The 25,481-nt window shown below is 38.2% G+C and overlaps 1 protein-coding gene across 1 annotated transcript in view; it reads right to left on the reverse strand.

The window, feature by feature from the left end:
• The window catches only part of ZNF236 (zinc finger protein 236), a 1,651,223-nt gene that overhangs the window by 219,624 nt on the left and 1,406,118 nt on the right, over nt 1-25,481 (reverse strand). Inside the window, exon 29 of the mRNA XM_044067103.1 lies at nt 9,116-9,313. Coding sequence (XP_043923038.1) covers nt 9,116-9,313 — 198 coding nt within the window. The remainder of the gene's footprint in view (nt 1-9,115; nt 9,314-25,481) is intronic.

Consider the following 25,481-nt stretch of genomic DNA (forward strand, 5'->3'; position numbering starts at 1 on the left):
CTATCGCTAAGATTTTAACCCAAAAAGCTGACTAAAAACAACAAAAATATTAATACAACCTGGAGCCGGCAAAAAGATGCAACCTTGTAGCTGAAGCTCAAACGAGATCTGGGTATATCACGCCTAGCATTATGGGACATAGGATAGCCTCGAGCCGGTAAAAATAGCTCTCGAGCTTTAGTAATAGGCCGAGTCGGAGCCGGGATTCGGCTCCGAACCCCATCCAGCAAGAATGAAGGCAAGATTGACAACTTAACATTAATAAGTTTTGCATTAGCATGAATTTTCTGAAGGATGTGGAGTCTTAAACTCAAATGTTTGTCATTATTTAATTACTTCAATCCTCAGCTATTTGCCAGAAAGTTACAGATTTTAGGAGGAGCACACCAAAAATATGAGGCAAAAATCTGGACATTCTGTGAAAATCTGTACAGTTGAGAGGTATGCTCGGATTCCACTTCCTGAAGAAAAGAACCAAGAACCACAAGTAGTGAAGGTAGAGGCCCAGGAACCACACAAACCAAAGTCCAAACCACAAATCCAATTTATTGACAGCAAAAACAGACCAAATGCAGTCAAGCGCTTTCATCTTTAGCAAAGACTTCTTTAGAACTCATTTTAGGTTCAGGAAAGAAAACAGGGATATGGATAGTTTGGCTTACGGTAAACTTAAACACCAATTAGGCACAAATGAATGATTAATCCTCAAAGGAATCCTGTCACTGAAATAAGGTGGACTCACCATAAGAGCTTGTAACTCAGAAACAAAGAAATCAGTAAAACTGTTGTCCATGTCAAGAACCTCAGGCCAGGCAAATTAGCTAGTTCAAATGGAGCAAGTGTTGGCTTCTCTAACACAAAATAAAGATCCCAAGGAGGGGCCTCCAGTTTTCTTGGTGGCCTCTTATGCAAAACCCATTTCAAGAACATTTTGACATGAGACTGTACTGAAAGAGGAGAACACATGGACAGACATGCTGAGATGGTTGTTGAATGAACCTTGACAGAGGAATAAGAAAAGCCACAGGATAGTAACTTACAAAAGTACTGTAGAACCAGCAAACAACTAGCCCTGAATGGGTGCTGATTATGTTGTTGTTACCAACTAGAAAATCTTTCCATTTGCTAATATATGATTTTCTAGTAGCAGGCTTTCCTGCCTTCATTGGTACCTTCTGCACATCCTCAGTAAACAAGTGCCTAAAAGAAATTAAGACCCCATCATCCAGCCAGTCAATTGAAGTTGATTGATGTTTGGGTGTATCAAACACCCCTGTTCTTGTGGGAGTAGATCCAGTCTGTGAGGAAGCTGGTGATAATTGCCCTTGGCCATTTCCAAAAGAAGGAAGAATCACAGTTGCCTGGGCTAGAAGACAGTCACCACAATACCCTGGGGGATTCCTTCTGCTTGCTTTTTTTGGACAAACGTTTGTACATTTTCCTTAGCATGTACTTCATTCATCAAAAAATTATTTTTTCCCTCCAGGGAAGAATACATTGAAGACAGCTAGGTAGAGCAGTTTGAATCTCACACTTGCATCTTGACATTCCCTGAATAGTGTGAGGGAGTCAATAAATAATTGTGAATGTTCTTTTCGAATCCAAACTTGTGTAAGACATCTCTCAACCAAGAGAGAGATTCCTGACACTTTGAAAAAGACTCTGCAAAGGTAAGCAAGTCATCTAAATAATTAAAAATGTGGATATCCTGTAGCCTGCAATGAGCTATAACAGAAGCAGGACATTTTGTGAGCACTCTTAGTGCACTATAGTCCAAAGGGTAAGCAGATAACTAATAATGTGATCTAGGCACAAAAATCCTTAAGAAACATCTGAAGTCTGGATGAATAGGGATGGGATAAGCATTTTTTAAATCTAGTCTTGCCATGAAATCTGAAAGAGGAAGAACAGGTAACAGGTTGTGAAGTGACATTATTTTGAATTTGGGCACTTTGACAAAAGTTTAGAAAAGAAAGATATGGAAATGATCTCCAAGAAGTTTCTTTCTTTGGCACTAGGAACATCCTTTAATAAAAACTTTTCCCTACCTGGGGAGAAGGAACTGGCTTTATCACTCCTTGGGAAAGTATGTGATGAAGAACTGGTGCAAACAAAATAGTCTGACCTAGAGGATGAGGATGAGGAATGATCCCCTTAAAAGGAGGAATTTCTACCCAGTGCAATTTCTAACCTTGATGAATGACTTTCAGGGCCCATTTGTCTGAAACAATTAATTTCCAAAAAGAAAAATGGAGATTATGACTTTCTGGAAGAAAAAATGGGGAAGGGTAGGAGGGGTTCACAAGGTCCTCTGAACAGTCATTCAGATTTGTTGGACTGTCTTTGGTTTTGGGAGGTTTCAAGACTTTTTTTAGACCTCTTTTACCACTTCTTCTTAAACATCTGTTTACCTGTATTTTGTCAAGACTGTTTAGTCTGCCTTTTTGCTAAAATTAGATGAGGAAATAAAAAATCCCTTGGAAAATTCGAAAAAGGAGGATTGAAGAATCAGGGATTCCCTGGATTAGTTTGCTCCTTTCATCACACCTTTTGATCACTTCTGCAGCACAGGGTCCAAACACTGAATTTCTATCCAAAGGAGAATTTAAAACCTCATTTTTAACAGTAGCTGGGAGATCCTGAGAATGCAGCCATGCAAAACTCCTCAAAACAGTACCAGTGGCCATAGCCTTAGAAGAAGTATCAATGGAATCATACACTCAATGTAAGTAATGAGTAGTGTTCCTGTGCAGTACAATAAAATAAACTATTTTAAGCATTTTTTCCTCACTAGAAGGAACTGCAGATGGAATATTCCTCATACTTTCAAAATTTGTCAGAACAAACATACGAGCCTGACAATTCAAAAATTTGAAAATCAAAGTTGCAGAAGTATATATATATATATATATATATATATATATATATATATATATATATATAAATTTATCCATCCTTATCAAAAAGGATAGAATATGAATTAACTAAGTGCTTAGCAGCAGTGGGATCAACTAAAGCTACTGCTGCTGGGTCAGGTTTGGGAATAGTGTATAAAATTTTAAAAGACTAAGGAACTTTATACATCCTAGCTGCCTTTTTAGAGACAACTGATTGACTATCAGGAAAATTGCAGGCAGTAACATACACATCCTGTACAGCAGACAGAGCAGGAGGAATAGGTGTAGATTCTGTTAAATCCTTCTGTACGTACTTTCTGTGGGGCTGAGAAACCTTAGTGTTCTCCCACTGAAAGCATTGGCACATTCTAGCAATAGTTGCAGAGCATACCTCTCTCAAGTGTACCTCATTATGAGGAACATACCTCATTTGCGGTCTTAAAAAGTTCATGTTCCTCGATGTTCCTCAAAGTTCCACATTGAAAGAGTCTGTCACACATTCAGTGTTAGGAATTGTTTTAAGTGAAATCCATGGTAAATAGAAATTAATCATATTAATTCATTAAAGGATCTTCTTTGTAAGTAAAACCAGCATATTTTAACCATCCTATGACCTTCCTAGTTGAAGTTGTTAGTAAGCGATTAGTATGTGTTCCACATTTTGCCCATTTGTTCCACATTATGAAGGCAGAGTGTTCCTCATTTTGGAGATGGAAGGTTGAGAGCTATGCAGAGAAAGAGAGACACCCCCACAAGGAATATCGGGAACCGAGTCAGAATTCTGAGGAAAAAACAATCACTCCATCCCTGCATCTTCCTGTTCAGATTCAGAATCCTGAATCTCTTCAAGAGAAGAGAAATCCTTTCTTCCTTTACCAGAAACTACTTTAGAAGGAGGATCAACAGCCTGAATTAAACCCTGAGCTAGTCCCAGTAAACTACTTTCCAAAGAAAATTGAGGAGTAGATACATGCTTGGTTTTCTGTTTCTCTTTGACAGGAACAATTGGACCAGCAGTATTATTAATGGCACCAGCAGCTTCCCCAGGGATTGGCATAGCATTCTGACACAAAAGGGGGAAAACTTCCCTGTTCCCTCTCCCATGACAAACAACAGTGACTCTCCCTTGCCTACTAAGGGACCCCAACAGGCGCAAAGAATGTGGCAACCCAACCAATCCATAATGGCTCTATGGCCAGAGGGAAAAGATGATTGGTCTGAGGTACAACAAATGGTCACAGTACAGTCACCCACCTGTGGCTGAGGCAAATTACTAGCCTGCTGTGGTGGCAAAGGCTGTTTGCTTATTTTTTTTTATTTTTGTGGCTGGAAGGACCAACTATGGGACCAGTAGTCTGTTTCATGGTCAAGCCAAAAATTATGCCTCCTTCCAGGGGTAAGACAAGCAGAAAATGCCTGCAAACACTACTATTCTATAAAAGTTACTTTTTGACAGAAAAACAGAGCAAAAAAAGAACCTTAAAACACTATGCCAGCCCCTCAAAAGTAAAATAAACCAATGTCTCTACAAAAAAAAAAAAGTTTATGTTACTTTACACAACTTTTAACTAACAGAAAAAATGAGTGCTTTGTTTAACAGTACTTTACAGTCTTCAGACAGTCCATTAAAACCCAACCCTCTCAGGAAAGTAATTAAGTGTCAACAATATTAAGAAAACAGAAGTCTTTTTTTTCCAATGGGAACTTATCTGCCCAGCAAAGGAAAGAACAAGTTAACCGTCGATCTTCAAAAGCCTCAGAGGAATGTACTCTTCGGCAGCAGTAAATCTCTGAAGGGTTTCTCAGCCACATTAGTCTTTTATAGTCAGCTCAACTTAAGCTGCCTGAGAGCTTGGGTGTGTGGAAGGTGCCCTGAAGCTTTGGAAGCTGTTTGAGTGTTATATCCTTGACAGGATATAACCCATATAGTTAAGGATACTGCAGCAGTAATCAATATGACTGACAACAAAAGACAACAGAACAACTGAGCAGTTCCTGATTATGGATTTGGAATTTAAGGTACAAGCAGTGGAAACGTTTCAAGTCTCCTATTATATATTAAGTAGAGAGAAGGAGTTTGGGAATGATAAAGCACAGGAAAGAAAAAGGGATAGGGGAGTATTAAATGAAAGACCAGCACTGGTTTAGTTTTTAGCAGCGTCTAGAATAGAAGCAACTGTTAGGGCATAAGAGGTTCCAAAACATGGGGAAGAGAGACCGGAAAGGCAATCTGCAAAGGAACAATGGGAATACACCTGTAGAGCTACCAAGTACATGACAATGTGCAAAATGTATAATCTTTGTGTAGAAGTGTTTGCATAAGAAGTTTTATACCCCAAGGAGACTTCAGAGATGATTTCCTCAGATAGACACCATATGCTGGAGGTGTTATGAAAAAGAGAAGAGTAATTGGTAACATGTTTTTTTGGAAATGCAATGAGTTGGCAGAATTAAAAATTCCCTACAAAGTTCTTGGTCAGAAATGTTGGTGGAGCTAATTACTTTAAGTAAGGAAATTATTGTTTTCAGTTGGGAAGTACAAACTGAATTGTCTAGACATAGTAAGGCCTTACTATGTGCGAAGTTATAGGCTGCCAAAAAATAAATTATTAGAAAATGGAAATCAAAATCTACATCAGCCATAACTAAAGTATTGAATGTTGCAAAACAGGCAAAAGAATCAGAGACAGGATCTTTAGAAAAGGTAAGGAGAAAACTACAAGTAAACAAAATGGCATATGTGTAAACAAAACATGCAGAATAATGTTCAAGAGGAGGAGTGAAATTTCAACAAAGGCAAGACTTGAGCAATTTATGCAATACCGGAGTGAATGAAAATTGTTAGGAAAGAAAAATGTACAAAAAAAAAATATATATATATATATATATATATATATATATATATATATATATAAACGCATGAAAATGAAATAAAGTATTTGCAGTAGTTTGTTTTCTTTTTTATTAATGTATGTGTACTCATGCTATGGCTAAATATATATGAATTTAATAACGCTGTTTAAAAATACAGTGAGCTTGTATCGTATTCCTACTGATATCACAGGTACTCCTCTCATCCCTCTAATGTGAATTCTTCTCTTTACACAGTTCCATTAACCACCAACTGAAGTGACTGGGCTTACTAAGTACTTAATCTGTCCACTTATATGCAATATTTTACCAACACCTGGTCTTCTGCTTCTAATGTGCCAAATGCAGCATAATTTGCTCCCTACAAGCACAGTCATGCCTGGATTACTCCTGTCCTTCCTAGTTGCTTGTAATGTCAGATATGCACTTTCTAAAGTAAACCTAGCATCTTCTCCAGCCACACTATGTGCTCTTCTTCTTACAGTGCCGTCTGTTCTTGCCTGTAACAGTCACTCAATGCGAATATATCACCTCTTTCAAAATTATTTTTTTGTTTTCTCTCCCACTGCCTTCTTGTTTTAGCATCCTTCAAAGATTTAACATTTTAGCAGTTTATTTTGACAGTTTTCTCCTTGTATGTGATCATTCCCATGGATAACTTTCTGCATTCTCAGTGTCTTCAACAAATGCTCCTATCACACTCATCACCCCCATTATCTAGATGACACTGCCAGCTTTCAGTACGGGTCTATGATTTTCATTTTTTTTGTTCCTAATATCTTGCAATCCTTTCCCTTTACTACAGTCCATATCTCACCCTTCTTGGTATATTTCTTTATTTTTAATTTGTTTACCAGTTTAGAGCAATTCTACTATGATATTCCCTGTGACTTCTATTTCTCTTCCACTAGGCACACTTCTTTACCTTCAAATGGCCTTTATCTGTCTCAGCCTTCCTTATACTTTTCTTGTGTCTGGTATTTCTCACAGCTACTTATTTTCATCTTCCAGTGCTATCAGGCTTCTTTCATAGAAGTCACATCCTTTATGATTCACACTGCAGACCCACACTTTCATCATCATACCCATCTCTTCCCTTCTCTTTGCCTCTAATTTCTTCCCCTTGCTTTGTCTTCTTGGTACAATCTCTATCAGCATCATTTGTTTTCTTCCCTTTGTGTGTGCTGTATCATTCTTTTTGCTGTCAATTTATGGTAGGATTTTATGCCTGCATCTCAACTTCCCGCTCTCATTTAAAATCTTTGACTAGTCTGACATGTCATTTAAGGGCAAGATATAATCTTTTTATCTACTCTTCACATCTGATCATCAGCTGCCACCAGTTCCCCTCCTCAATTACTGGGTCTATTGGATCTACCTTAACCTTATCTGGTGTCTTTGAGGAGATTAAGGACACTTGTGCAGCATCATATTACTACCAGAGAATATGTTCTGATCCCTTCCTCCACTTGGCAGCCCTGCAAGCTCCACTTTAAGTGATGCATTGGTAGGTGCTTCAGCACTTCTGCTCATGCTCAACCTTTTACTAAGAGATACACCCTCTCTGCAGCACTGAGTTAGCTCATAATCAGGCTCATAATGCTACTATATTACAATGAGTATAGGCTGCCTCCCTCCCCAGAATGGACAAGACAACATCTGCTGGCTCTCACCATCCACTGAAGTGGCGCCTCCAGATCCTGTGCAATTAGACGAACACAAGCCATCTGGGTCACAGTAATGGCTGTCTCCCTCAGAACCAAAGGACTGCTAGGTCAGGAAACTGTCTCTGCTGATCTTGAAAACACTTGGTTACTAACATATGTTAAACTAGATTCCACAGCAAAACACATTAATGTGACTAGTGCTTCATTTAGATGAATGGTACTTGAAAATTCAACAGGATAAAAAATGAACAAAGACCTCAAAAATCTGTTAAGTTAGTTCAAACAGGTTTTTTTCAACCTGGCTTTATAGTCTATGATATATATAAATATATATTTCTGTTTACAAGACAATGCAGAAGAGACCCATTTAAAATGAAAGCTTTTCAGAAAGACACAACTGAACACAAAGTCTTTGAATAGTCCACCCTCAGCTGTTCAGCAGATACCAACATATTTTCTAGGTTCAACTGCTACTCTTCAATCTATGTTACAGTTTCAGAATACAGTACTTCTTTGTGAAAACCAGCACATACTGGACTTCCAAATTTGCATGTGCCACATAAATAAAAGCTGACGCACTCTACATGTTTACTTTACACAGGGTGTCTATTATACATATATGTGCTGTATAGACTGTACTTTATTCATTTATTTATTTTATTAAACAGTTTGTCCATTTGGGTTAAGGTTCATTTCCAGCAGATATCCAAAAGCATTGTCTGTATAAGACACTTCCTCAGGGCTACACTGAAGGCAAATGGAGACTAAGGAAATGGACTACAAGATTTAAGTCTTGGCCCACTGTGCTAAATTACATGACTATACAATCGTAAACAGCAGCTTTGTATCTATAATTATCCTTTGATATTATTATTGCTTTTGTTTTATTTTAGTAATTTTTAGTGCTTTATTTCCAATGTCCAGATATATAGATACACTACAGAAAATGGAGGACAACTGTTTCGGTGTGCTACAGTCTTCTTCTTTACAGGCATCTATCTTATCTGTGTAGGCATACAAAAGTGACACATTTCAGTTCCTGAATACATGTTAATATGAACAATACTAAATAAAACAATTATTTATATAATAGCGTAAATATGCTTGGCAATACAAGTATTTCAATATGGCACCACTATTAAACAGCCATCTTTTACATTCTTCTTTCTCAACCTCTCCCCCAAAAAATTCTGTTTCTTTCTTAGCTATTTGCTATCTTGTATTCTTTCACATCATGTTATAGTATAACACACTCATCCACTATCTTTTACATATTAATAACCCCTTCCTGAATTTTCCCATCCGAGGCCAAACCATCTCACCCTTACTTCTTTATGGGAGACTTTTTCTCTGCTCCAGTTTTACATATTTCTCTGAAGCACTTAAACAAGAAGGTCACAGCCTTCTTCATGTTCTCTAAGATAATACCTATTTTTTTCAGTTTCTCAAAATATATGCCTTACCTTCCAATCTGTAAAGGACATGTATAAACCTATATTGCGCTCTATACAGCAAACCATTATAATTCTCGCAAAATATTATAATTCTCTCATTACCAAAGTGTATGCCAGATTTGTTCTGACTAGTGACCAATACAAAATGCTAAAATTACACAAATGATTTAACTAATACAAAGCCATTCTCTATTATGCTACTGTGAAACATGCATAGGGCAATTACCTTAAGGTGTGTTGTTCGTTTGAAAGCTTTATGACAAATACGACAGACGTGGATTCTTTCCTTTCCATGAGCTGCCCTGCTGTGTTGATGCAGCATGGTTGCAGAGGAGAATGTCTGCTTACATTCAAAACACTGATTTAGCGGAAGTTCTCCTTCCACTTGAGCAACCTTTGGCAAGTTTGTAGTAGCTTCAGTCACCTAAAATCACAAATAAAATGACAGCACATTAAGCATGTGTACATTTTAATATGACCTTGTACATTTGTGAGACTCATCAGACTGCAACTTTTGTTTAATTTTTATTAAGGTTATAGAAATCACAGATCAATCTATTGACCACGGCAAAGGACAAAAGAAACTGCCCTATTATGCATATACTGAAAACAGTTTTCCTTATGAAAGGAGCAGCTTTCAAACAATAAACCAAAAGAAAACAGGCAAGTTGGTTTAGGTGAATTAAAATTATTTAATGCCTGTTTTTCTCTTGTCTTCTCATTAATTCATTTCTTATTGTGAAGAATTGGATTTGTTTTCTGTTTCAATGATAAATTCCATAGATTAAGTACTCGTATCCTTTTATCAGGGTGTTTACTTTTCATCTTCCCAATTAGTTACATTACATGATGAAATAAGTCAAAAAACATGCTTTTATTTTTTTTTTCAAATTCAGAAAAAATCCAAATGCAGCACCTGATGGTTCTTTTCCATAACCATTTGTTCTTCAACAATGTTCATCCTTCAGTGGCAACAATCTCTAATAGAACAGAATCCACTGGGGACCAAAAACAATACAAACATGTCTGACATTCTATTACAGCAAAATAATATGATGTTTGCAGATGACATCGTGATCTGTAGTGAAAGTAGGGAATAGGTGGAGGAGACCCTGGAGAGATGGAGACATGCTCTAGAGAGAAGAGGAATGAAGGTCAGCAGGACTAAGACAGAATATATGTGTGTGAATGAGAGGGAGGATAGAGGAATGGTGAGGATGCAAGGAGTAGAGGTGGCAAAGGTGGATGAGTTTAAATACTTGGGGTCAATAGTTCAGAGTAACGGTGAGTGTGGAAGAGAAGTGAAGAAGAGAGTACAGGCAGGATGGAGTGGGTGGAGAAGAGTGTCAGGAGTTATTTGTGACAGACGAGTACCTGTAAGAGTGAAAGGGAAGGTCTACAAGAGGGTAGTGAGACCAGCTATGTTATATGGGTTGGAGACAGTGGCACTGACAAAAAGGCAGGAGTTTGAGCTGGATGTGGCAGAATTATAGATGTTAAGATTTTCACTGGGTATGACGAGGGTGGACAGGATTAGGAATAAGTATATTAGAGGGTCAGCGCAGGTTGGAAGGTTTAGAGACAAAGCCAGAGAGGCACGATTATGTTGGTTTGGACATGTGCTGAGGAGGGATGCTGAGTATATTGGGAAAAAGATGCTAAGGATGAAGCTATCAGGTAACAGGAAAAGAGGAAGGCCTAAGATAAGGTTTATGGATGTGGTGAGAGAGGACATGCAGGTGGTTGGTGTGACACAGCAAGATGCAGAGGACAGGAAGAAATGGAAACAGGTGATCTGCTGTGGCGACCCTAACGGGAACAGCCGAAAGAAGATGATGACAGCAAAATAATAGTCCCTCAGTAAATCCAATGTTGTTTAGTCTAAAACAAGTTACAGAAAATATTTAAACTCTATGTGAAAGTGCTATCCATTCTACTTATAACAGCTATAAAATGCTTATTTCTGAATGATTTTCATTGCTAACAGCTCTGTGTTTTTCTTTTCAAAGTTCTAATTCATGTTCCTGATACTCCTTTTTCACACAAGAAGGGTGTAATACAATCACAATTCATTCTTTGATGGGTGGGTTGTTGCTTTAAAACATTGTTTTGTGGCATGAATATTTTTTAATTAATATAACCAAGAAATGTTCACTAAATTGGTTCAGACAGATTCCTTAACGTGTTTTAGAAATATTTGTAATGGCTTGATGTTTCTTACAATACATACTGAAACAATACTTGGAGTAGTAATGTAATACAGCTGTTAGCACTTGAAGTTTACTTTATAGCCTTTTCACAAAGTCTAACTAACCATAAATGTCTGTGACATGACTGGTTGCAACTCAACCAAAACTCAGTGAGAAAATAAGTTAAGGTATATTTTCTCAGTGGGCTATAACACTGAATCAAGAAACAGCTGTAGGTTTTACTTGTTTTTGTCTGTTCTGTTTATTCAGTAGTATATGAGCAGGGCTTTCTGGGTCCTATCATTATAAAGTTAAGCCAAGTACAGCAATGACATTTGTGTTAGATGCAATTTGTGTATAAAGCTGCTGGCCATCTGTCAATGTCCTAGAGCCCATCTTTGATCTTTCACAATCAGGATACCCAAAACACATCTGACTGACTTATCTCAGGGCAAGGGCCCTACAAACTCAGAGATAATTTATGTAAGAATAAGAGAGTGAGTGGTGAGATCAGACTGATTACATATGGCGCCATTATGACAGCAGTGGGAGGCTTTTGCTTATGCCCTACCACAGTCTTACCTCACACTGAAACAATGACATCAGAATGGAAATTGTTCATACAGATCAGCCAGTGCATTCTTAAACAGCATGGCTACAGTTCTCAGTGTCCACTGTGAGCTGCGTTCATAGCTAGGAATCCCTTCCCCCTAGGATTTATGAACCATGTAAAATGTCTTTTAAATCAGATTCAAAACTGACTTGTTAGGGACAAAGTCTGCCAATCAAACCTAGGTCACCTGGGTCACATTCCTGGCTTTATCTCACAAAAGAGGCGGCTAAGAAAAAAACATGGCTTGGAAGATTGTACTTTTACTATCCTGGGGCATATATCCTGCAAAACTATGGAATTTCTCACAGCTCTAGACACAATAATTTGGGAAGAGAAGTAGCTATCTATTACTCCTTGGGTCTGGAGCTGATAAAGACTGATGATGGGGCATCTAAATCCTTTATGTATGTCCTTGGAGACAGGAATGAACTGCATATTCCTTCTTGTATACTGTCCACCAGGGTGCCTTAAAGCATTTCTACAGGAGTACATGGATCTCTTCATCAACTAAGCATTTTATTTTTATTTATTTATTTTATTTTACATTTGTTTACCGGGATAGTCCGACTTGATACATGTCCATTTTCAGTGGAACCCCAGGGAGAAAAGCTCCACATAGTTAAACATACAAAAGGTTACACAAGAAGTTAGAAAACAATTAGAATATATATATATATATATATATATATATATATATATATATATATATATGTAAAGTGGTAATATACCTCATGTACATTGGTTTAGAAGTGTTCCCTAGTAGGGACTCACAGTTCTCATGGAGACAATTACAAGTAAGATTGTAACTCACAGTTAGTCCCTAGTAGGGACTCACGGTTCTCATGGACAGATGCAATTACAAGTAAGATTGGATACACAGCATGGTGATGTAGTTAGATGTTATGATAATTACTGATTATGCTATGATAATTACTGACTATGCTATTGTTTTATAACTTAATCCGGGTTGGTACGTGGGCATAGCCAGTTCAATCTGAGATACTGTTTGAGGTTTTTTTTTTTAAGAGACTTTTGGTGGATTGTAGGGTTATATAGTTTGGCAAGGCATTCCAGGTTTTGCCAACAAAGTTGGTGAACAGGGATTCACCAGCTGAGTTATTAGCTTTATGGGTTTGGACCAGTAATTTGTCGGTTGACAGTAGGGATCTCAGGTTGCTATATGGCTTAATAATATTTATAAGAGAGGAGGTATCTTTAGGGTAGTACAGAACTTTGTGTGCTATTAGGGGTTGATTGAATTGAATTAAGCTGGGCAGTTCTAGCCATTCTAGTTGTTTCAGGTTCTGGCAGTGATGGGTTCTACAGGTGGAGCCATTGTTGAATCTGGCAATATGGTTGTATGGACAGCTTACTTAGTTCCGTTTTACTGAGGTTTGAGAGTACAGGTGAGGCATATAAAAGAGTAGAGAGTAGGTGTGATCAGGCGATTTCAGTCCTAGCCAGTGGGGTTAAGACTGTCTTGTTTCTATACAGTGATCCAAGCTTCTTATTGATGGTCTGTACAATTCTGTTGAACTGTAGGTCAAACTTCAGATTATTGTCTATGATAACCCCTAGAAGTTTATTGTGTTGATCTGGGGAGATAGTGGTGCCACTGTTAGATGTGACAGAGAATGAAAGTGTTGCAGATCTACTAGTGGGGGTGAAGAGTAGAAATTTAGTTTTATTGGGGTTCAGTAGTAGGCGTTGGTTGGCGAGCCAGCACTCAAATAGTGTTAAATGTATTCTGGGTTAAGATTTGTAGTTCGGATAGGGAGGTGGCTGAACAGATGAGAGTGGAATCATCTGCCTATTGATACAGGTAGCTTTAGGGATAGCAGTGTGAAGATTAATGATACAAATAGAGAAGAGTAGTGGGCCTAGTATGGAGCGTTGAGGGATACCAAGTGTGAGAGGTAGCTGACTGGAGAGTTTATCCTGCCATAGTACCACCTGTTGTCTACCAGTTAGGTAGGACTAGAACCACTGGATAGTGTACATGTTGAGGGAAATGGATTTTAGAGAAAGAATGAGAAGTTCATGGTTGACCATGTCAAAGGCTTTTGATAGGTCAAGGAAAAGGGCGGAGGTTAGCCTATTGTCATTTTTGTTATTGTTTATGGCATCAGTAAAGGAAAGGAGGGATGAGGTGTTGCTGTGGTATGGCCTGAAGCCATGATGGGAGTTGGATAGCAAGTTATTCTGTGTAAGGTATTGCATTAGTTGCTTGTGTACACATTTATCCATTATTTTGGCTAGTGGGGAAAGAATGGCAATGGGTCAATAGCTGGACATGTCTATTGAGCTACCACCTTTATGGAGTGGGATGATGTGGGATATTTTCCAGAAGGAGGGGATAGCATTTTCGGATAAGGTTCTGTTGAAAAGGACAGATATGGGATATGCAATGGCATCTGCAGCTATTTGTAGGTACTCTACAGGGAGATGCTCAGCAGTGAGGGTAGTAGGTTTTAGTTTTTTTAGGAGAATTTTGATAAAACTAGTGGATATTGGTTGGAGGCTAAATTCGGGTGATTTGTGGATAAATTAGGTGTGCGGTTTAAGTTTGTGGAGGTTAGATGATTTGCTAGGGATTGGAATGTTTCGGAGAAAAAGTTATTATAAACGCTAGCTATGGTCTCTGGGGAACTATGGGTATGGTTAGCCAGGGTTGGGGTGGTAGAATGTCCTGGATGAAGTATTTGATTTAAGCATGCCCAGAACTTTTGGGGGTTGTTTTGGTGTTTTTGTAGAAGATTATGGTAGAAGCTTTTTTTATCCAGTAAAATAGATTTTTTGTGTCATTCCTGAGTTGACGATATTTTAGATGGTCAAGTGGAGCTTTGGTTGTTCTCCAGCTGGCCCAGGCTCTGATTCTAGCTCTGATTTTAGATTTGGTCTCTTTTGTGAGCCATGGTGCTGTATTTGATCTAGATTTTATTGTACGTGCTGGAGCATGGGAATCAAGGATACTTAGGCATTTAGTGTTAAAGTGAGCTACAGCCTCTTCTAATGGTAGATTTTTTAGTTTTGACCAGTCAGCTGTTTGTAGTTCGCCTAGGAATATTGCAGTGTCAAGGTTTTTTCTGTTTCCTCACCATTTTATATTTGGTCTGGTGAGGGTTTCCTACCTTATGTTTTATGATATATGTTAGAAAATGATTGCTAAGGTTGTCAGGGAGAGTGCCAGAAGTATACAGTTGGGGTTGGTTGTTAACTAGGATCCAATCCAGGATACTTTCCCTGTTGGTCAGTTTGTTTATCCTAGTGGGAAAGGTTATGGCCTGTTTAAACCCAGATAAGTTTATAGGAGTGGGGGGGTTAGAGGAGCAGGGGTGCCAGTCGGTGCTAAAGTCACCAAGAACTATGGTTTCTTGGGGATAAGTAGTGAAGTAGTGGATAACCAGTACAGGATATCCACTAGGGTATTTAAGTTGTTGCCTGGTGGAATGTATCCACAGACAATGTTTAAACATTTGTACTGGTTAATCTCTAATTTGGTTATGAGGAGTTCAGAATTCTTGAATTGGGGTGGTTGAATGGTGTCTCTATTAACAGTTAGAGTGATTTTGTAAAGGACTGCTATCCCACCTCCTTTCTTAGTAGCACGGTCTAACCAGTGCATATTATATCCTGGGGGTAGTATCTCATTGTCGGTAGTACTAGGTTTTAGCCAGGTTTCCGTAAGACACAATGTCTGGGGATTGGGTTGCTAGGAGGGCGTGTAGGTTGGAAATCTTATTGTTAATACTTCTAATATTTAGGTGAAATGGTGGGAGGGAACTAGTGGGAGTAAAAAGGGGTAGTTTGACTGTGGGGGTTGTGGTAGGGGAGTGGAGGTTATTGGGTGTGAGTGGGCCAGGGTTGGGATGAATATCTCCGTGTGTTATAAGATTAAAGTGACAGGATATTCTAAGCTTTAGGAGTTTATTAGTTTTATATAATCTTTGTCTTTAGGATTGTGTTTTGTAGTTTTACAGGTGTGATATATTACTGAAGGTCGTACATTCAGTTTGCTGGGGATGGCACAGTGTTTGGTGTTATGTGTGTAGTCGTGGGTGTCTGTCTGACCTTGTGGGTAGTGAATACCATGGTCAAGTACTTGTTTGTAGGCAGTATGACGGTAAAATAGAAACAGTATAGGCATTAGGGTAATTAGTATTTTTTACTTGTTTGCATTTTGTTAGGGGGTGTGGGCCAAATTTGATGGTTGATTGTGCTAACAGAGTGTGGAAGAATGGAAGAGAAGAAAAATGGGTGTGGGGGAGGGCTGTTCAGTGATTGAATCTTAGTATGAGGGGAGTGGCTGAGCATAGTTTAAATGTAGGAGTAGTGGGGGTGGGTGGAAATTGGGAGCAGGTAGAGGTGAGGGCGAGTGGAGCGGGGCTACCACTGACTCCAAGTATTTCCCTGGGCTTATGGTATATTAAGGTAACATTTTGACTGTATTTAGATTTATTTCTTTTTACATCAAATTTTTAGGCTATTTTATACACTTGCAAGATAAATTAATAGCTGCAGGGTATAATTTTCTAGGCTATGTGAGGGAGTGCAGGGTGAAATTACTGTTGTAGCAGTTTAACCTTTTCGAGGAAAAATGGGGGTGGGGAAGAGAGAAGGCAGTAGGAGTGGTTAGAGGGGGACCTTGACTGACTGAAGACACCACGCCAGAGGTAAGTTTAATGTAAGGGCTTAAAATCTGCACTCAGCACTTAATGTTATGTATGTTTAGCAGGAAAGCCAGACCAACAGTATACACTTTTGAGGATTTTTACAAGGGTTACTTGTTCAATGTCAAACAAGTAAAACTTTGATACTGGAAATCTATGTTTGTGTAGAAAGCCAGAAAGTTGCAAGGTATACCTGTAAAAATTAGGGTCAGAGACACTAATGTAAGAGACAATGTACTTTAGTTACAGGGGAAGGAGGTAAACACTCATGTAGAAGAGAGTCCTATGGCTGACCAAAACAGTGACTCGCTTAGTTACACAGCACTGTACGAGTAACCTTAACAAATGTTTTTATATGTGTAACCTACTCTGTTTAATTGCTGGGAGAAAAACAGTGTTTGCTGAGAGAACGGTAGCCAAATTGCAATCCTATAGACACCATTATGCAGCAGCTGCAGTATGCTAGTGGAGGTAACTAGGAAAAGAGAGAAGCAGAGATTCTAGGGTAAGCATTAAGGCAGCAACAGGCAGTTATTTTAAAATAGTACATTGAGAAAGGTTTTGGGGGGGGGGGTAAAGTAGCACACTTCAGAGTGGACTAGGATGTATAGCTAAGAAACCTTAGCAAGAGAGCAACACAGTAAATAAACACTTGCAAGATTTTACAGATGTACCAGAAAAACTAAATCAATCATTCACAATTGTACAACTGGAAAGTTGTCAGTACAAGCAATTCAGGTATAGCTAGCACAAGTTATTCAGGTCATAAAAGCACTTATTCAATGTGTGTGAGCAATTTAAACATTAAAAACATATGCAACAAGTAGTAGCTCTGATTATAACTTTCTCTAGGTACAGGTTCAGTTTACACACAAATATTACCAGAGACATTCAGTTAAGTCATTAGCTACTTATAGAGCTTCTGCAACAAAAATTGAGCAAGCTGTGCAGTATTAGAATTTAGCATCAGGTCATCCAGTTACACACAAAAACAGTAAAAAAATCCATACAATGAAGATACTTACACTGTGAGTCACATGAGGTCAGCCAAGGGGGGAAGAGAAAGGGAAATCCTAAGCACCTAGATTTTAAAATGATGCCTGTACTGAGTTGTAGCAATTTAACCTGTTTGAGGAAAAATGGGGGTGGGGGAAGAGAGAAGGCAGTAGGAGTGGTTAGAGGGGGACCTTGATTGACTCGAAACACCACACCAGAGGTAGGTTTAATGTAAGGGCCTAAAACCTGCACTCAGCACTTATTGTTATTTATGTTTGCAGGAAAGACAGACCAACAGTATGCACTTTTGAGAATTTTTACAATGCTTACTTGTTCAATGTCAAACAAGTAAAACTTTGATAGAAGAAATCTATGTTTGTGTAGAAAGCCAGAAAGGTACAAGGTATACCTGTAAAAACTGGGGTCAGAGACACTAATGTAAGAGTCAATGTACTTTAGTTACAGGGGAAGGAGGTAAACACTCAACTAGAAAAGAGCCCTATGGCTGACCAAAATAGTGACTCGCTTAGTTACACAGCACTGTACGAGTAACCTTAACAAATGTTAATGGTTAATATTGTGGAATTTTAATATTTGAGATAATATTAAACAACACAACCCCCCTCCCCTCCATCCCACACCTTCAACTAGTAATCACCCCACTGCCTTCTCTTTTTCTCCTGTACCTACCTCCATCATAAAAAAACTCTTAACTAAACTTAAGCCCACCAAATTAGCAGCAGACAATCTCCCAAGTGAATACCTACAAATCGCAGCTGATGCTCTGGCCTACCCAGTATCCATCTTGATTAACCGATCTCTGTCAGAAAGTTACATTCCCACACTGTGGAAAGTATCACATATAATTCCCCTCCACAAAGGCGGCCCCTCAACAGAACTAACCAATTACCGCCCCATAGCTATTCTCTCTTCACTCTCCAAAATACTAGAGACATGCATACACACTCAGGTCTCAGACTACCTCCTTACTAACAACCTCATACTCAGCATGGTTTCAGACCAAACCATAGCACCACCACTGCCTTACTCTCCTTTATTAACACTATCCTTCAGCATAAAAACAATGGCTATTTCTCCTCTGCTACTTTCCTAGACCTATCTAAAGCATTTGACATGGTCCCACACAAACAACTCATTGCTGTCCTCAATAACCTATCATTCTCTCAATCAGTCACCAACTGGTTTCAGAGTTACCTGTCTGACTACCAACAATCCGTTGTATGGCAGAATGACCTATCTCCCCAACTACCTGTCTCCATAGGGGTTCCCCAAGGATCCATCCTTGGACCCCTACTCTCTGTTTTCACCAATAATCTAGCCTCTGCCACCAAACATGGCGCACTCATACAATACACAGATGACTCAACCATCATCTGCTCAGCCCAGTCCCTACCCAACTGCAAAAAGTCACACAGGAAGCCTTTTCCTCTGTTGAAACTTGATTATCCGATGCCCAATTAATACTCAACCCAAACAAAACTAAACTACTCATCTTCCAACCCACCAAACATACTCAAAACAACTCTTATTTTAACATCACAGCAAAAGACAACATCACTATATACCCAACTGAACACACCAAATTGCTAGGAGTGGAAATAGAAAATAAATTAAAATTTGACATTCATATATCCATGACCATAAAAAAAGTCCACAAAAAACTAGGAGCGTAATACAGAAATAAGCAACTTCTCACCAAAGCAGCAAAGATTTCAATAGCAAATTCCCACCTTATCTCCACCCTACCTTATGCCTCTCCAATATATACCAACCTAGGGCAATGCGATCTAAACAAGCTAGAGACCTGCTACAACAAAATCGCCAAATTCACCACAGGGGCATCCTACCATAGTCACCACTGTCTCTCACTTGCTGAACTGGGCTGGCTTGAACTCCCTCACCTCCTTCAACAGTATCAACTATCACTCATCCACAAACTAGTAAACCATCCACTAAATGTCCCGTCCCTCCAGAATCTACTCCAACCATATCGCACCACCAGACCACTAAGATCCAGCAACAAAAATCACTTGCAGATCACTAAAGCCAATAACTCTGCTGGTGAAGCACTATTCTCTTGCGCCATAGCCAAATTATGGAACTCCCTCCCACCCACAATTTCCTCAGTACCATCATGCACCCACTTCAAACTTTACTAAAAGCGCACCTAAAAACATGCTGGCTATGCCCTTGCAACTCCCACTCTAATATCACCCACCCAACTAACTACCTTGATTATAGCAAGCTCAGATGCTCATAAGCCTAGTACTTATTATACAGCAGGAACTTCTTATTGTAACATTTGTTAATGTCTGTTATGTATTTCGCAGATAAAGATTCTAGTTGTCTACTGATGTACTATGTTCTTCATCTGTAAATATGTTTGTAATTAATTGCTATGTTAATCAAATTGTTAATCGCTATGTAACCCAATGTAACTACTGTCTGTTTATTTTAACTGTGGTGCTTTTCTCCCTGGGCCTCCGTTGAAAATGGACCTACGTCCAGTCGGACACTCCCGGTCAACAAATGTAAATAAATAAATAAATAATTAGACTTGTGAAAACTCCATAGCTTCTGGGTTTACTGAAGAGCCTTGGCTTCACTCAGCTGATATCCACTGCAACCCATAAACTTGGACACTCCTCAAAGTCGATCTAGCATGGTCTTGTGACCACAGATCTGGTGACAGACTTTACCTCTTAAGACTGTTTCCTTGTTTTTTTCAGGCTTAGTCTTCACCAGTCTTGTTCCCTTAATACAAAGTTAGTCAAGTGCAGGTATCTTACTTACATTTGTAAACTAAGAAATTTTACACCTGATTCTTGACCAATTCCTTGAATGCATCAGTGCATACAATTAAGATGCACTGATGGTAACTTACACCGACATCATCACTGGAGCTCTAGAACTAGTCACGCCAGTTACTATACACCCTGAAGCCATTAGACATGAACCTTGGTTTGATCATAAACTGAGGTTATTGCAAACACTTGGGAGGGGCTAGGTATGTAGATAGTGTCAGAAGGGCTAATAATATTGATGAATATTATGATTTCTACCATCCAGGGAATTCTGATACAAATAGACTACATCTGCATCCAGGCAGATGTTAGCTGCATCTAATCAAGTTGCACTATTTTGGGAAGCTGGCAGGCCGTGCAGCCCAGCCTGCTTGCCTTACAAGGATTTTTCCTCAGAAGACTGTGAGTGAACTGCCTAATTTGTTTGTAGACACTTTTGCTAACATCAGATACGTTTTTTCCTCTTGATTCAGTGAGCAAATGGGCATAGTTTAATTTTATTAACTTCAATAATCTCAATGGTGCAGTTTCAGCTATATGATTGACAGCTGTGCCCTAGATTCTGATCCTCTGAAGCCATTACAAACTTGTCTTGCTTCAATAGGTCCAGTTATTACACCTATATTAAAAGAGGCACTGGTTACCCAAATCCTCAAAAAAAATAATGCTAGATGTAAGAATTCTGGAGAATTATTGGTCAGTCTCAGATCTTTCATTTACTGTTAAAATAATCTAGAAAGTGATCTATTTCACAGCCATATCTGATTCCATGTAGCTTGTTAGATCCTTGACAATCTGGATATAGGACTAACTATAGTACAGAGTCAATGCTAATTTGTGTGTTTAGTAACATCCTGATGGTGAGAGTTCAATGCAAACATTTCACCTTGGTCCTACTTGATCTCTTGGTAGCTTTTAATGCTGTTGACCATGTGATGTGTGTTAACAGGTGCTGTCCTTGAGTGGTTTGCCTCTTACTTACTGGCATAGCCAGCCTTAGGCATAGGCAAACTAGGAAGCCACCTAGGGTGCCACTCTAGGAGAGGCACTTTTCCAATATTCATTTGTTTATTTATTTATTTTTTGCATAGAAATGGTTTCTTTAACATGTGTTGAATGAATATAGGAAAAACTGAAGACTAAGACAAACTGTGAGAAAAATGAAGAAAAAAGTAATCTGGATGGTGTACGTAGACCAGGATGGAGCACTGGGAGATATGAAGTAGGGGGCGCTGTAGAGCCCTTTTGTCTAGTGCACCAGTTGACTAAAGGCTAGCCCTGTTTATTGGGATAGAGTCAGTAAGTGGTATCTGGTTTGAATTCATACGTTCCTCCTCGGTGAACTGTAATGTACCATAGGAATCAGTTCTGGTTCCCTTGTTGTTTATTTTTTTTTTAACAAAAACATCTTTATTAAATTATCACATATGACATAGGCAATCTTACACAATCTCACTTGCAAACATTATACATTACACACCATGCTGACACAACTGTATCTGCAAACATTATACATCACTTATATCCAGTCATTGTCAGTCAACCATTACATAGCTCATTCAAATACTGCCTTCTTTTAAACCTCATTCCTCTTCTGCATGTATTCATCGCACAATTCCTTCTACCCTTTTCTAAAGACCTCAATGCCAGTTTTATCTCTGTTACTACCTTTGCTATTTCTAGTAAATTTGGTTTAGACTTTGATTTCCATTTTATTGTAATTGCTTTTTTGGCAGCCACCATAATTACACTGAGCAAGGCCTAACAATGTTTAGGTAATTCTGATTATGTATCATAGCTCAAAAATCATTTCCTTAGTTATACAAATTTCCTCACCTAGTATATTCGACAGAACAGTCTGCAGGAAATCTTTAAAGCCTGCCAACTCATTACACTCCTAGAAAATATGTTCCCAGTTACCTTTTTCTTCCCCATCACGCCTCCTACACTTGTTGTCCAGCTCAGGAAAAATTCTTTGGAGTCTACCTGGGGTACAAAAGTAAACACTTCCAAGCAAAGATCCTAAATCTTCTAGACTTTGTTGCATATTTGGGAGATATACATCTATCCCCCATTGTTTCTTTGTGAATTGCTTATCCAATCTCTCTTTCCAATACTGTCTAACTTCCTCTGACTGATTCTTATAGTTATCATGCAATAAATTATATGCTCTGCTCATTATTCCTTTCTTAATGGCAACATCTGTTCTAGATTCTACTAAGAACTCTACCAGTCTGGTCTTTCATTTAGTTAGGACCCCCTGTTTCACTTCATTTGCCTATACTCTGATATCAATCCTTGACAGGGATGATAATCTCTAACCTGCAGTCCAAATAAGTTCTTGCAGTCTTCCCATTCTATTACCTTACCCACTCTAGTTACTTGCTGCCAATACCTTGGTTCCTTTGCCAGTTTTCTCCAATAAATTCCAGTCCTCACTTACCTACTGTCGGTATTCCTAACTGCAGTTATCCCTATCGGCAGAATCGCCTTGCTCCATTTCTTGTGTTGGCTTAGTTCTTAGAATACTTTCTGCTACTTTAGGAATATAATATTCTATATGATTATTGTTACTCTCCTTAAATGTCTGCAACCAAAATCCCAGTCTGTTTCTTCAGCTTCCCCATTTCATCATCATCTCTTTCAACTTTGAATTATAGTTTTCTGCTTGTGCTATATATAGGGGACTTAACTGTATTGCTCTGAAATACCCCTTCAAATCGGGTAATCTATTGGAAGAATAAGCTTATCCCATTTGACTCCTGCCATCTTCCCCTCCCAGATAAAATCCTTCAGCTTTTTATTAATTGTTGTCCAGAACTTCTCCTCTGGTTAATAAAAATATGCCTGACCTATGTAAAGGACAAAAGGGACTAAAACATTTTAACTGCTTGCACCTTACTATTGATATCCACACAACAGAGCTTCCATTTTCTGTTTTTGTATTATAATTTGTTTAGTCTCTTCCCACATATCATTAACTGTCACACCAGACTCATTTTAATCCATACTCCTAAATACTTCATTTTATCATGTCCCCATAAGTATGGATATTGCTGAATGAATATGTATTTGGGTACATAATTTACTGCTACTGCCTTTGTTTTAGCTTCACTAATTTTGTATCCTGAAATGATTTGATACTGTCTCAATTTGTTCCACAACACTGCAATATCCCTATCTAGTTTTGTCAGGTATAAAATAATGTCATCTGCAAACAGAGTCAGTTTTTGTCAGTTATAAAATAATGTCAATGCAAATAGAGCTAGCTTTTCTTGACTACGATGCCAATTATATCCTTGAATTTCTAAGTCCTTTATTTTCTTTGCCAATGGCTCCAAATATGATGTAAATAACAAATGGGAGAGAGGACACCCCTGCCTAGTTCCTCTGCTCAAGCAGAGATCATCAGGGAGGACCACACTCACTTTAATTTTTGCCTCCAATCCCTTATATACCCTTCTATCAACCTTATAATTTTATCAGGGAATGCAAATGCTTCCATTGCTCTGCTCATAATGTCCCAGTTTACTCTGTCAAATGCTTTCTCTGCTTCACAAGACCCCAGACAACAGTCATATTTCCTTACATTCTGTTTCCCTCTGGATCACCAGTGCTCTGTTAATGTTGTCAAATGTTTGCCTCCCCTCCACAAAACCACACTGATCCATATCTATCAATTTTGGCAGCACTTTTTCCATTCTTTTTGCCATTATACACATAAACACTTTATAATCATGGTTTAGTATTGAAATGGGCCTGTATGAAGCTGGATCTGATGGATTTTTATACTATTTAGGTATTACAGCTACCACCGCTTTCTTCCAAGATGTTGGTACTTCCCCACCTCTTAAAATACTGTTAAACAAAATCTTCCAGATATTTTATCAGATTTTCCATCCTAGCTTCCAAACTTCCACAAAAACGCCATCTATTCCGGAGGACTTTCCTGTAGATTGGTTATACATCACTATTTTTATCTCATCTCCTCCCATCCTGTTAGTAATTGAGCCTCATCTATCTCTAACCTTGGCATACTTAATTCCTGCATAAGCATTTCCATTTGTACCTTTTTTGATTTTCTTATTTCTCTGTTTTATACAAATTTTTATAGAATTTCCAAAAAAACGTCTAATACTTCTTCAGGATCTCTTGTTGATCTACGTTGTTAAAGGCTCTCCTAAGCTATCTTCTGTTGATTGAGTCACCGTGCCAAAAGTTTTTGTGCTCTACTATTATCAAAAAACAGTTGCTTAACAGCAATCTTTCTAAACTCATGCATATTACTAAGGTAATTCCTTATTTTCTGTCTACCATTTTGGAGTTCTTCTTCTTTTTCTGTGTGATTCTCCCTATTTTGCAATACTTTAACATCTGTCAGTCCCTCTAAATAATTCTTGATACTTCTTAAACATATCTCCCTTTCTTTTATTTCCACCCTATTTTTAAACTCCACTTTAATTTTATCCCACTCCCTAGCCATATTTTCAGAAAAAAAAAATCTTCTCTTCTAATAGCTGAATAATTTTACTACCTATTACTTCAATTTCCTCTCTTTCAACAGACAGGTAGGAAGGAAAAAGCGTCTCATTTTTATTTTATTTCATTATGTTTTTTTTTTTTTTTTTTATTATTATTATTATCTGAAATAATTATATGGTGCATATCAGAATCTTCAATTAAATGCACATGTGCCTGTGAAATGTAAGTTATCTCTATCCTAGCCCAGTTTTTGTATCTTGGGGGAATAATATGTAAATTCACTCCAAACTCCTAGTACAAATCTACCCTGCTTTGTTATATTTTCCCTTCTGGGTTCACTGTTGTAAATCAAATTACATTCCCCACATATAAGCAATATTCCTTGCTGAAAGTCAAATACTTCTATCAGAATTTTCTTAAACTCCATTATAGCAGTTTTCAGTGGAATATAAATACATGCCAGTTTAATCTTCCTCCCTTACCAGTAAGCCCCTTAGTACTACAAATCTACCATTACTGTCTTTTTTATTCTCTTCTATTACTACTGGAACTCCTCTTTCAATTAATATAGGTACTCCTTTATTCCTTTGCCCCAGGTATTCTAACGAATAATGATCCTGAAAACCTCTCGATCAGATTCACATGTTCAGTTCTTTTCAAATGTGTCTCCTGTAGCATAGCTATTTGCACTCTACAGTTTTAGTATAGTTCACTACTCCTTTTTTGTATTTTTCTGTGAGACCTTTTATGTTTAAAGCGTTACAGAAAGCATATTCTTAAGAAATTATTATTCCCATCTTTTATGTATAACAGATTT

The sequence above is a fragment of the Protopterus annectens genome, chromosome 3.part1 (assembly GCF_019279795.1).
Source record: "Protopterus annectens isolate FY-2018-M chromosome 3.part1, PAN1.0, whole genome shotgun sequence".
In the NCBI taxonomy this organism is placed as follows: Eukaryota; Metazoa; Chordata; order Ceratodontiformes; family Protopteridae; genus Protopterus; species Protopterus annectens.